Genomic DNA, 14,438 nt, shown 5'->3' with positions numbered 1-14,438 from the left:
CCCGATGAAAACACTGCATGCGACCAAGCATCTCATGCTTTCTATAGAAGGAAATTGTAGCATTCGGTATCAGTTATTGAAGACAATTTGTTTGTTCTGTATTTGGATCCAGACAGCAACAAACTTGTACTTTCCTTGAACTTGTCACGACTAGATTGCGTGACGTGCCCAGAAGTAAATCACTTTATGACAATAGTAATACGCAATATACATTCAGACAATTGGCTACTCATTAAATATAAGTTAAATTATATTGTACTTCCCGACAAAAATGAAATTCGGGTGATAAGAAGGCAGATAAGGTTGCTTGAAGTAATTATACTTGCTCCATTCTTTCTTTTAATTGAAGTCCAGCCCCTGGTGCAGCATTTAATCGAAAGGGAAATTTCCCAGAAATCACGAGAAAACTGTTGATCGCAGGGGACGAAAGCACAGCTTCTTTGAACTTGAATGGTAGTCTGCGATGGCTGATCATCGCCTGCAGAAATCTCTTGAAGACGCCATCAATGAATTTAAGTGCTACAATGTTCGTACGAAATCGCTATTTAAGCGGACCTCGACTTGTTTTCAAGAGATCTTGGAAAATATGGACATCGGTTCGACTGAAGCAGAAGACTCAAACACATTGATTCCCTTTTCTCAACTGGACGAAGTAGAAAGAGAGCTAAGCAAAAGCCCTTCCGTATTTTTCATTGGCGAAAGAAACTGTGGAAAGAGCTCCATCATTAATGAGCTCCTTCAACAGAGTTCTTTACCCGTGCACGAAAATCCATGCACGGCAAGAATCGTTAGGATCAAATACTCCGATGAGCCATATGCCATTCTTTTCGGATCGGATGGCGTAGAAGTCGGCAGAAAGGCGCCAACAAGGGGAAGAATTCCTGAGGAACTTATAGTAGTCACTGATCAGGACCGAGAGAATGAAAATGCATTGGACGCGACCGTGGAGGTGGGACTGAAGCACGAACTCCTCCGAAGTGGAATCGAGCTGATTGACTCGCCTGGCAAGGGTGAGTCGGACGTGTTGGACACAGTTTTGAATGAATACCTGGAGAAAGGCAGTGTGCCCTTGTTTGTCTACGTTATTGACGGAAACGTACACCTGAGAAATTCGGTAAGTCTGAGCTGAATCTTCAAACATTACTCACAATATAAAGTAATATTCCTGTACTCAGCGGTACACTAAACTCTTCAAAGTACTCATTACAGTAAAAAGCTACGTACGTTTATATAGAGCAATAGAGTTTTGACTGCACCGCAAGAAAGGCCAACATGCATGCGTCAGTTTTAAATGGCCTCATGATGTATTGAATTTGGATAGGATTTGTGGTAATTTATTATCATAGATGCGTTTGGAAAGTGATATCTATCCCGGAAGTACCACCAGATCATCTTCAGAATGTACTTCCTTTTTGCTTGAAACCCGTTGTTTGTTTAGTTCACTTGACAACAACCAGCTAAGAAACAGACTTGTAAGGGAAAAAAAGAGGAAATTTATCAACATCTGTCGGGCGAGAGCTGATGCGTGTACAATGCGAAAAGCGTAAGGCCTGTTTCAAACGTCGTGCTCCTGCCGTGCTAAGCTGGCTCGACTGTAGTTCGACTGCAGCACGACACTAGCACGACGTGGTTTCATACGTCGAATTTAATTCAGTCGAATAGAACGGCTGTTGCCGAAAACAAAACACAAAAATAAAGAAAGGGTTTAGCAAACTTTTAAATGTATCAGTTCTAATGTATTTATAATTTATGAATGAGTTTGGCAGGGCAGTAGCGCGACGTTTGAAACCAAGTCGAGGTACTGCCGTGTAGCACGGCAAAGTTTCACGCTGAAGCTTACCGTGCTACACGGCAGTAGCACGACTTGGTTTCAAACGGCAGCACTAAAACACGGAATCCGGAATCCGGAAACGGAAACGGAATACGGAATCTGTGAAAGAAGGTTCCAAGCGATCGATTTGAAAAAAATAATATTAGCAATGACAATGAAATAAATAAACAGATAAAAAAAAGGCACAAATGAATAAATTAGCTGAGTACAGGAGAGGAGACTGCTGTGTCACTAGAGGAGTCGATTCCGGTGAAAAGACGCTTGATACCACTGTCGGCAATGAATGCAAATTTTCATGGGACAGTAAAGCGAGGAGAAAAACGTGACTGACAAAAACTAGTGCCTTAACAAAAGGGTAAGTTATATGGAGACAGATTTCGTTTGAATCGTCTGAGGCGTCGTTTACATAACTGAAAGGCGTCGCCGTCAAGTTTTTCTCAGTGTCTTTTCTGGGTTGTCTTCAACAGTGTTCAGTTTTATTTATCAAGAAAACTTACTCAAGAGAACCATGGCATTGTGGAGTCCACAGAGAAGAGAGAATTGTGCATGCATTTGCTTGATTCCGCAACCGATTACATCAAAATAATGCGCCATGTTTAATAAGCCTCTTCAACAAAAATACGGACGTCCACGTAAACTCAATTACCGGTACACCAGTATTCCATCAGTATTCAGCTTGGCGAAAAAGTTGAACTTATTGCTAAAACACCGGAACTGTGGTCACGTCACCGGTCGGTCATGTGTGGAGTATTCAGTTTGGGGACAATCACGTGGTGTGGTCTGAGGCTAACTTCGACTATTCTTGACAATTAGCTACAAAAGTAATATTTAACTGTATTATTCAACCCATGAACTCGTGAATAAAAATTACTCGTAAAATTACTTTCATCGGCCTTGCAGCGCAGTAACCCACACTACGGCAAACCTTATCAAGACACAATAACAAGAATATATTTAAGGGAACTGCCAAGAAAACTAAGACAAATTCTCTTTGGATTGTACTAAATTGTGTATTGTGAAATTCTTTAATTTTCTATCATCGATATTTGATTCCGTATTCTGTTTCCGTTTCCGTTTCCGTGATTCCGTTTCCGTTTCCGGATTCCGGATTCCATGTTTTAGTGCTGCCCGTTTCAAACGTCACGCTACTAACGTGCTAAAGTCGAATTTAATTCGATCAATTTAGTTCGGCACGGCAGTAGCACGACGTTTGAAACGGGCCTAACCTGTATAAATTTGTTGTTTTTGTCTTGCACTATTGCACATTCAAAAGCGTTATGCGTGAAAAAACATAATACGTATATTTAGCCAGGGCTAAAAGCGTAGCTTCAGTTAATAAATTTATAATTTAAATCAAACAATATATAGGCTTGTAATCCACAAATCAGTTAACTGGGGAGGTCCATATGACTTTTAACGGTGGGGCTGGGTGATTTTAGAGAAAAAATAACTTGCAAACTGGGCAAGAATAAACCAACCTCTAAAATCTTTCATCGAGTTAATAGTCTTATAAGTACACCCAATAAGAAGCAATCACCTTTGATCACAGTGGATTAGGCGAAGAAAACAAATTCAAATTCTTCCCAAGCAAAATGACCTATTTGCCCACCTACACCACCTTTATTTTTTAAGGGTATTTATGGGAAAGGGCCGAAATATACTTTTATGCTATATAAGCCGTTAAGACACGATAGTCCTCGGTGGCAGCCAATTTACACCTTATAACTTATAAAGAAAAGGCCAAAATGAAAAACCAGGCCGAATTTTTTTGTGTGGCTCGCTACAAGTTTACTTTGCAAATCTGGTGGCGCGTAAACCAGCTTTTTTACATCACCTCTGAGGTAATTCTAAACAGAACTATCAGGCGTTGTTTGGTTTATCACTCAGACATCGAATTCGAACAGAATTTATGATATTTCAGTTTGCCCTATTTCACTCATAATTCTGCAGTTTTGTACAGAATAATCTTACAAGACAAATTGCACTCATTCAATATTATTTAAGGACGATCGAAGCACGCGCTTCCCTTCCACAACAAATTATAAAATGACAACAACATATAGAGACTTCACCATTACGGACGGGACTGTTCAGTCAGGTCATTCTGCTGTTGTGTAGTATGCAGGGTAATGCTGGGCTTTGAGCGAAAACTTTCAAAAAAAATCTTATTTTAATTAAATTTCCAAAATCACCCGTCCACCCTTCCACTTCTGAATTTTGCCAAGCGCCAAACTTGTATTTTCCTTTGCATTTTACTTCTAAAACACCATATAAATGTTCATTTGATACGCGCAGCAGTTGAGTACTCCTGCATGCGATGTTTATGCTACAACTGAAACTGAACAACAACTGGCAAAGCGATAAGAAAGAGATCTTGACAAACAATCAAGACACAGAAATATAATTCAATGATACACTTCAAAGGACATTTTTATTCACGAAGACATGAATTGAGAGTGAAGTGTCTTTGAAAATCCGGTCATGAAATAAAGCCTTAAGCTCATTAAGTTTCAGTTTTAATCCGGCTTCGCAGTGTTTGCTATTTTTCAAGATGAACTCGAGGCAGGAATATCGCTCAAAGCTTTCTTTTACAACCAAAAGGATGACTAAACTTCAGAACGTTTTCTTTCACTGACTCGCGGTCAGAAAATGTCTAGACTTTTTAAGTTCTGTACTATGTCAGATCCCCGTCTCAAATCTTACAAATGTGCGTAAAGTGACGGCCGTATAAACAATGCTCGACTTCACGAAACCAGAAAAAAATAAACATCAAATGCAATATAATTACTCAAGCTTACCGGTCGAGATGCAGCTCGTGAAAGCCATCAAGTAAGGCCAGAATCGCTTAAGACTTTTTAACCCTCTTACGCATCCAGCAAGACGAAGTACTAAGAGAAGCTTATTTTTGAAAACGATGATTTCCGATTACTTTTTGGAAAGTGGCGCATTTCTCAACCAAAAACCAAAAAAACACCTGATTCTCTTCCCTCCCCACCCCCAGCCCCCCTCAAAGAGGGTACGGTACGGGCAGGCGTACGCTGATGTCACGACCAATATTTTCCGGATTAAATTTTCTTAGCTATGGCCATTTTAGCGGAGTTCCACGCTCACGCTCCCATCGCGCGGAGCCCCATAGCTAAGTAAATCTACCTGTCCTTCCACACCACAGGCATACCAATGTAAAACTAGTAATAGTTGACACTACAGCTGCCCCCGTTCTGTATATTGTCAGTCAATAGCATTCTTGCTGGTTGTGTAGCTCTTTGAAATATACCGATTCATAATGAAGATTTTGACACATATTCCATACAATAGGTGAGATAAATACAGGAAACGCAAGGTTCCATGCACAGTTTCAGCTCGATTTACACAGCTTTGATCAAAACATTCTCAGTTTCGAGAATAGTTTATTCTAAACCATAAGAAAAGATTTAATTAGAAGTTGAATTTTTCGCTATTTCTCTTTCCCTTTTTACATTCAGTTCATTTTATTTGCCGGAAAGTAAGCCTTAGAAATTAAAAGGACGTTTGATCGATTCACGCTAGCGCATTCTAGTCTTATTTGAAACTTTATAACGGAAGGACATCTGTGAGCAGGGAATAAGTCACAACAGAATTTGATTGTCGGCGAATTTCTGTAAATGTCCATCAATCTGCTAGTGATAAGCTAGCCCTTGTTCACTCGTCTTGCTTGTTTGGGGCTGAGTCTTATTCCGGTCAAAGAGAGAGAAAGAGTCTGGCAAGGTTTCCAATGTAAATCAAAGATTTGTGAACTCGTGTCTGACAAACTCTCCAAGTGTTTATATATACACAGTTAAACGCACCTTATAACCTCCCCTGCGCTTAACGAGTGTCTTTTGGTCCATAACTTTCAAAACAACTGCTCCACAGAATGTCACTGCGTAACGCAAAAGAGTATCGAAGTATGACTGCATGATAAATGTCACAAAATCTACCTGAGCGGTCCCTTCGGGATTTTCTGTCTTTACGTCATCCTAACCATTTCGTACTTGCGGGCGCAAACAATAGAAACGTCATCATTACCTACCGATTCCTCGCGGCCCCAGTTCGAGCAAATCGAGATTTTTTCTAGTATAATGACTGTATATTTGAACTGTAAGTACTGTCCTTAATATACGCGCGAGTTACTAGGGTACCTCCTCGGGATTTCGCCTCTGGGCGAAATGCCTGCGGGGGCAATAATTCCGGATCAGGTATGGGAACCCAAATGCAACTTGAGGTTATTTTGGCGGGAAATCGCATAGCCACCCGAGTCTTGTAAAGCAGAGACAACTATAGGGTCACACTAAAGGCGAAAACGGAAAGCGGAAATTGTTTCTGTATCCGTGTTGTCTGAAGTATTAAGCTTAGATTAATTGTCATGTCCACAAATTTGGAAATAGAGCAAGAGAAAGACAGAGAAAAAGAGAAAGTAGGTGGCAGGCCAGCGCAGCTAAACGAGAAAAAGGGTGACAGAGGTCTAGAGGGAGAGATGAATAACAAAGGAGACATTTTTTTGTTGGAAGAACAACATGATAATTATGTAGCGGCGGTGATAAGCAGCCACCAATGCAAAGTGAAAATGAGCGGCAGTGAAAAAAAAGTGAAAAAAAAAAGTACGACATTTCCTCCATAAAACGTGTAACTAAGACCCTGTTTACATGGAGTGGGGGACCCCGGTCTAGTGGGGTAAGTTTCTAGACCGGGGTCCCCCACTGCATGTAAACAGGCCCTAAGCAGTTTCATCTGGAAGTTTCACGTTGTGGTCGTGCAAAACGACGGCCTGGAAATGTACCAAAAAAGTGTGCTGCACGTGGAAAGTTGCTTTTTTGCTAATTAGACATATTGTTGTTTTTCACAGTATTCCGGCGTTGCCTTCGCCGCTTAGCATTACACGAGTTTATATTTGTTTTGAACAAACTATAGATATTATCGAGAGTTTCGCTTTTAGCCCTGGCTAAATCTATATATTATTGCAATATAAACTATGCGTTTAATTTCAAAAGCAATTTGGGTTACACTTACCCTATCATAGAGCAGTCTACGCAAAAACCTCGGCTGAGCAAATACAAATTGTCCAAAAACTTCGATTCGTCAGTTCTCTTAAAAGTGCGAAGCCACATGACGCTCCGTAATGGAGAAAACGGAGAAAAAGTACTCGAAGCAAAGAAGAGCATGCGGTGTGAGGTCTGTACCACCAGATGTTTGGCTTTGCGTCAGTGATGCGTACACAGGCTTCCCGCAGCTTACTCCCGGACATTCCCGAGTATGACACTTGTAATTTGGAGGCCAGAGCACTGGGATCGAGAATGGGAAACTCTACGATCTGGCTGCCTGGTCCTCACAGCGCATGTTATTCTATCCAAAACCCAAAATTTGTCTTCGAGGTCAAGCGTTTTCTACGGTGAATCAACTTTTCCGTCTTATCGGTCCCTAGCCTAAGACACTTTTAACCGAATTTATGAAAGACCAAAGCAAGGGAAACAATTTAAACCGTCCCGTGGCTCGCACCTATACGTACCCTGCGTCATTTATGGCACAGGCGCTCTTCTGGCGGTATCTCGCCCCATGTAAAAGAAAGCGGGTAAATTTTGCTTGTGGAACAGCTCGTGGAATCCGGAGTTCCACTTACCATTGGAATCCAGAATCCAAGTTCTACTGACAAAGACTGGAATACAGTAGCTAGAATCCGGAATCCACTGCGTGGAATTCAGAATCCAAAACCGCTTGGATTCCCTTACATGGGACGAGGTATCGAATACGAACTTTTAAATAAACTAAACGAGTTAGCTCAACTGTCCATAAAACACGGTGTCGAGGTCATCAAGTCCGTTGTTTTTTGTTTGGTTGTTAATTTGTCTTGTTTCTTTTCGTTGCTTATGTAAGGTAATCCAAGGCAGTCTTGGATTCTGGAATCCAGGCCGTTAATTCTGGATTCCAGATACTAAATTTTGGAATCTTTGTCAGTGCAAGGTGGATTCTGGATTCCGATTAATAGCGGGATATCCGGAATCCCGATAACCTTATATAGGGCGACTTTTCGGTTTAGTTTTACCCAATACATACCACAGAAAACCAAGAAAAAGATAGGATCCCGACTCGAATCCTGGTCGGCCACGGTGTTCTAAAGAAATTCCCTTTTGCCCGGCAAACGGCTTGGTCTTTGTGTGGCTCGGATGACCACCAAGTAATGGCGGTCCTTTTTCCAGTAGGAAACGCAAAAACAGTGGTCACAATTTGAAGGAAGAACTGCGATGGGTTGCTAACAAAATGGAGACACTTCCGTCTATGCTTTCGAATTCGTCGCTGATAATCTGTCCACAAACCGTAACTCAAAAAATTAATTAAAAATTATAGCTTTATGTATATTTTGTTTGAGTGAGTGGTGGAAGGAAGGAACGTTTTAAGGTGGATCAGAGAGGCCGCAGAAAAAGCCGCATGAAAGCGCTTTAAGTAATAACATTTTGTTTTTCATTTTTTTTATTTAAGGATAAAAAAACCCTCAGCTTCTTGAAAAACAAATTTCCTCAGTGTCTCATCATATTTGTATGCAACAAGGTAGACATCACTAAAGAAGCGCAAGAGTCTGACGAAGATTCCGATGACAGCGACGACAGCGATGACGAAGATTCCGATGACAGCGACGACAGCGATGACGAAGAAAGCAGACTTGACAAAGGAGAGGTAGTTTTCAGTCAGTTGAAAGAAGGTAACTTTCTCACGGAAAATTCATCGAAAACATGCTCTTTATATCACGCGATTTCCGCAAAGGCAGTGAGAAATGAAAGATTGAGTTCTCAAAAGTCAGAGGTAACCGAAAGGTTTAACCGATTTGCGTCGTGTTTGCAGCATCTTCTTGGGAACGTCATGAAGACACAGACCAGGCAGGTTGTTCAAAAACTTCTTGTTCTTCAAGAAAGCTTTGTAAACATAGTCCAGGTGCAGAGAACTGTCATCACAGAGAAAGCGTCTCTTTTGCCGCAAGTTGTTAAGAAAGGCAATGACATAGAAACGAAAATTTTCAAATCACTTTCACGGCTTACTTTCGCCTCAGATGCTGCCAAAGAAAGACTCGTGGATAGTATAGGACTTCTAAAAGCAGAATGTGTAAAAGACGCGGAAGTCTACAAACCAGTCAACGTCCGACATCTTAGAAATGACGCCCAAACGATGGTTAAAACAGACCTTCCTGATCTCTCGGCTGAACTCACTACACTACTCAGTACAAACGACATCGGTTTTCAGCGATTCCTGAGTGATATGAGAGGAGGCATTCTGGAAAAGATGTGTAATTCACTTGGGCGTTTTGTCGAAGCGACAATGAATGAAATGGTTAGTGACCTGACCGAGGATATAATTGCATTCAATGAAGAACTGGCCCATCCCATGGTCTCCCGCATTCTAGAAGAGAGCTATGACATTCAGTTCCTGGCAGTCAAAGCAGAAGCTGATGAACTCATTCAAAATGTTTTAAACGGACTGCTTGATTCCATTAAAGAGGCCGTTAGCATTGCTCTGAGACGAGAAATTTCTGAACCCCTCAGTGCAATAGATACGTCAAGTTACACCAACGAAGACGTTAACAAAAAGGAGACTCGTAAGGTCATCGTGTCATCTTTTCTTCAGACAATTGACGAGGAGCGAGTGGCAAAAGCAGTCCACGAGGCCTGTTGCAATCGTCTCACGAAAATGCACGAGCTGTTTAGCACAGCCGTGTCCTCGCTTTCCTCCTTGCAGAGAAATTTTGCGCACTGCCCGGTGGCATCTCGGCTTGAACGGTTTCGTGTCCGTTATACACCTGAGATACGCACTCTGGCTGTTGAAGGAATGGCTCTGCAGAACATGCATCATAGAGGGCCTGTAGAACTGGGCTCAATTATTGCCAAGACACGGAAGGGAGTCATTTATGATTGCATAAGTGAGCGCTGGTGCAAGGTTTCACCAAGTGGACAATGCGCAGTAAAGGTGCTAGAAAAACGAAGCTTGGACGAGGTTGTCTGGAAACAGACTGCTGTGGATTTAGTCAATATGATGTAAGTTATGCCTTTAAAGTGCGTTGTTACTCTGCATTGTCCTAGAGCTGGAAAGATTTACAAAGAGTTTGGTAATTTGATGTTATTGTGAAGGGGTAATTACTGTTAATTCAGTGGACGTTTGCGATTGTTGACAATCAATTGTCACGACCCGTAAATTACTCTCCTAGAATGATTAGAGTGTAATCCTCTCATTGCCATTTACTTTTACAAATTGCCACGTGATGCTCTAATTAAAATACATTATGTTGAGCACCTGAAAGGGGCTGTCCTAATGAGACACCAAAGTCTTATCAATAGCACAGTAGATACATAAAAAATTGTTAAATAACATAAGCTCGTTTAATGCCGAGGTCTGAGCTTAGAGTTGGTTCTACATGTACATATTCACCAGGCCCCGGTGAAAAGCTGGATAGCCCTATCCAGTACCAATCTATTGTATAGCGCTATCCACCTTTTGAACGACTGGGGGCAGATATTTTTGTTCTTTGGAAATCTTCCATTTCGTTCCTTGTTCCTGTAGGGACATGATTCAGAAACGCCACGGATCTCATCCAAACCTGTTACGCCTCTTTGGCTGGGTCTTCCCTCAGCCTGATGTGCTGCACGTGGTTATGGAGAAGGCAGAAAGAGGTCTGCTGTCCGCTCTCCAGAACGGATTACCACTCCCCATTAGGATGAACATTGCGGTGGATGTAGCTAAAGGTCTAAACGCCATCCATGAGATCAATTACATTTACGAGGACTTAAAGCCTGAAAACGTCTTGGTAAGATTAGAAGCTCTTGATCCCTAATAATGGTCAAAGTTCAAGGAAAACGTTTTGTTTTGTAAAATCCTCGATAGCAAAATAATAAGTTCCATGCAAAAGTTTTGCCACAATGGGTTTGAGTTAAATTAATAACACCATAGAAATTCGTCGGTAGACTCAAAAGCCAGAATAACGGAATATCTCGACTTAAGTCATTTTAGCTCGATTTTAGCAGAGAAATGAATAAGCTTTTCTTTGAGCTTGCATTAGGAGACGCATTCATAATAAGGTTTTAGTAGATATAGGACCAGACAGGAGCCTTTGAGAAGTCGTTCAGACGTGTTTGTGCGTTTCTGGATCGATTTGGAATTCGAAATATTGGTTTCTAAAGGGAGAGGGGCATCGGCGTACTGGGAGAAAAATCTCTCAGAACTAAAAAGAAGTTGCAATCTGGTCCAAAACGGTAGGACGGGAGCTGCTCTAACCACGTATAGCGCCACCCTTGGGACCCAAACGAGTCGGAGCGGACAGAGATGGGGAAGGGAAAAGGGCAGGAGGTGGGAGTTCTCATTGGGTGGGAAGCGGAAGGAATAGGGGGAAATTACTCAACGTTATGCTAAATATTTCATAATCAAAAAGGGGCTGAAGGGAGGAAGCCAAGGAAAAAGGAGTGAGAGGTTTGGACACCCTGTCCCTCCCCTACCCCGCCCCTCCAATCGACTGATGTTAGTGGTAATTAACGTATAACTTAAGGTTCTTTTATCTTTTTAGTTGATGTCTGATGGAACAGCCAAGATCAACCTCACCAAACCCGAATTCCCGTACGAGATGACTTCACTTGGCGCGCCATTCCATATCTCACCAGAAATGTACCAGCACCATGGTACAGGCCAGCTGAGTTACCCGTCGTACGACGTCTATGCTTTTGGAATGCTGTTATGGGTGCTTTGTGAGGGATCGGGAAAGACACGGCCACGCGTGTACCGGCACCTGGAAACTATCGAGGAGATGAAGGAAACAGTGGAGAAGGAAATCTTTCCAGAGAGGTTCCCAGGGATTACCGATGCATGCTGGGATTTGATGTGGAGTTGTTGGGATCAAAGAGAAACTATTCATATGGACAGTGTTGTCGAAATTATGGAAGGAATAAAGAGGAGATGTTGGGCAGAATCTTAGAAATTGCTTTAGAGCATTCAGACAGTCCATGCTTGAAACAAGGAAATGACGCCTGAAGTGTTCTCCGGTAAGATTCTCAGATGGTCTGACGTCGCATGCTGGAAGTGTAAGCCAGGGACTTCTGACCATTTGAGAATCGCTGGCCAGTTCTACACTCACGTGTAGATCACGTGTGATCCCTTTGTAAGAGTTCGGAACATAATCTACTTGTACTTCACTTTTTTGCTTTGATACCGTCAAACACCACTTTTTATTGTGGTGTCAGCATGGTGCGCCCTTGACACGTAAAAATTCGTGAGAAAAGATTTAGAATAATAGGCTAACGTCAGTTGCAGAGTGATAGACACAAATTTATTATCATCAACTAAGTCATCATAAAAGAAAGGGGCAGAAACTGACGAATCGAGCGCTAGCCCTTCATCACAGCAAATTAGCGGATTGCGGGTTGACTGTGATACATAAATCTAACGGCGCAGCTACAGTTCTCATGGTGGAACAGAAAACAAGCCTTTCATTTATTGTTAACTTTTCATTAGAAGCTTCGGTAATAATTCCACCGAGTTGAATACACTGCATAAAAATTCACAAATGTTTGGTTTGCTTTAACGAAGGCTAAGCGCTCGAAGGGTCTGTCAGGGTCCCCTTACGTACCCTGGAAATATGTGGCAAAATTGTTTCTTGTTTCTGTGATACTAAACGCTCGTAGGTTAATGTCATAATAGTTTTTACATTTTGAAGGATCGCGCTTTAGAAGCATTTTATTACTTTGCCTTTGTAGATGTGCTGAAAGCAACCATAGTTAGCTAAGAGTGTATACGCAAATGTTATAAACAAAATTTCCCAATGGGTCGGTTTCAAAACAGACGGCTTCGTTTAGTCTAGGCTTGCGCAATTTTTTAAAATTTTAGTGTGGGAAGAAAGAATTTATTCAATGAAGAGCTAATAACTGCAATTTAGTTCTTTTGTGGGCGCGTTTGGAAGCTTTAAACCAGAATTATAGCTATAATTGTTTGTATATATTTGAAACATTTAATTAATGTGCAACACTTACATACTTTATGCTTTTCAGAGACGTAACGGTTGTAATTTTGCTTAATCAATAGAAGCGCGCGAGATTGAGGGTTTTTTATTTTACCCCGTCTATTGTTTGTTTGTTTTCTTAATATTTGAAAACTGGTATCATTTACGTTTACAACTAGTTAAAAAATAGACTAATTTTGTAAACTAGAAAGAGAGATCATTTCTTTCATTTTTTTCTAGCGAGTTGATAAACAAATCTAGAAATGTGTCTTTATCAACCACAGCCTTTTTTTACAGTATTAAAAACGTAATTATTATATTTGTTCTATAAGAAGCAGATCCGCAATTGACAATATTTTGTGCCCGAGTGAGGCAAACATCCTCCAGCCAAAAGAGAAGATAATGGGACCATTATCCTATCTTACCAACCGGCCGTTACTAACAGTGGTTCGTGGTTTGTCATTGGCGAGCATGTCAAGGTAACGTTGCGATCTCCAGACCAATCAACTGTAGAAAAAAAGTGTGAATGACAATCCACTCAGGGGTAATGGCAGCCTCAATTGCTTCAGCTAAATCATTAAAGTGTATTACTGTATTAAATTGCAATGTGTTTACCCAAGGAGCACTTAAGAGTTCATAAGAACTCGTTGAATTGTGTCCGTGCGTTCCAGATCGAATTGGAATTTGGAAGTGTTGGTTTTTAAGGAGGGGGAAAACCGGAGTACCCGGAGAGAAACCTCTCGGAGCACGGGAAATAACCAACGACAAACTTAAACCACGCATGGCGTCGAGGCCAGGATTCGAACCCGGGCCACATTGGTGGGAGACGAGTGCTCTTACCACTGCGCCACCCTTGCTCCCCAAAGAATTTATCTTTGTTTTTTTAGTTCACCGTTTCGATGATCGTTGGTAGTTCGTTTGTCTAACACCCAAAGCTAATTTTATCATGACCAGTTTAATGTATTTCTTCGTTATGTTGTATAGTAATGTACTATTATAGTGTACTGAAATAAACATTCTAACATTGGGATTTTTTTGTCTCGGTATCACATGGCCTAGTCACTATCTTGCTCTTTAAAATTACTGTTTCATTCTAGTATATATATATATACATATATTTTTTCCTTTCCTTATAAAAAATGATGAACTTAATTTACAAATAGCATACCAGAAGGTATAGGGTGGATAATTAAAACGGAGTTTAGCCATTTTCAATTTTGCCCACTCTGATGATTAAAACTGTTTACTTTGAGAAATATCCAGAGTAGCTCAGGTTAAAAGTACACTTCTATCCTCTAACTCATATATATTCATGAGTCTGCAGGTTGCCTTAAACTGCAGCCCAAGCGATACTATATCGTTGAGATAATCGGTCTTTTATCTCTAGGAGTAGGTCTAAGTTGCTAGATAATACATGCATTTTATCATACATCACGATCCACCGCGGCCAAACATCTCAATACACTCAAATAAGTTCAAACACTGACACAGGTTCAAGAAAATTGGCAAGACAATCCACAAGTAAAGTAATAAACTTTGAAATATCTCCTGGTGAAACGATGTCTATCGACACGCGCTTGGCGTTCTACTTTAGTATCCAGTCTTTTTTGCCCACCTCTTAAATATTAG

At 41.1% G+C, this 14,438-nt stretch overlaps 1 protein-coding gene across 1 annotated transcript; it reads left to right on the top strand.

Annotated features, from left to right (window-relative positions):
- The first annotated feature begins 414 nt into the window (after window positions 1-414).
- Window positions 415-13,837, top strand: LOC140949776 (dual serine/threonine and tyrosine protein kinase-like). The gene is made up of 4 exons (XM_073398913.1): window positions 415-1,114; window positions 8,321-9,864; window positions 10,388-10,631; window positions 11,385-13,837. The coding sequence occupies exons 1-4, from the start codon at window positions 464-466 to the stop codon at window positions 11,787-11,789; spliced, it is 2,844 nt and encodes a 947-aa protein (XP_073255014.1). The 5' UTR covers window positions 415-463; the 3' UTR covers window positions 11,790-13,837.
- The last annotated feature ends 601 nt before the right edge of the window (window positions 13,838-14,438 follow it).

This window comes from Porites lutea, chromosome 10, assembly GCF_958299795.1.
Source record: "Porites lutea chromosome 10, jaPorLute2.1, whole genome shotgun sequence".
Classification (NCBI taxonomy): domain Eukaryota; kingdom Metazoa; phylum Cnidaria; class Anthozoa; order Scleractinia; family Poritidae; genus Porites; species Porites lutea.
This window is presented reverse-complemented; position numbering and strand designations above follow the sequence as displayed.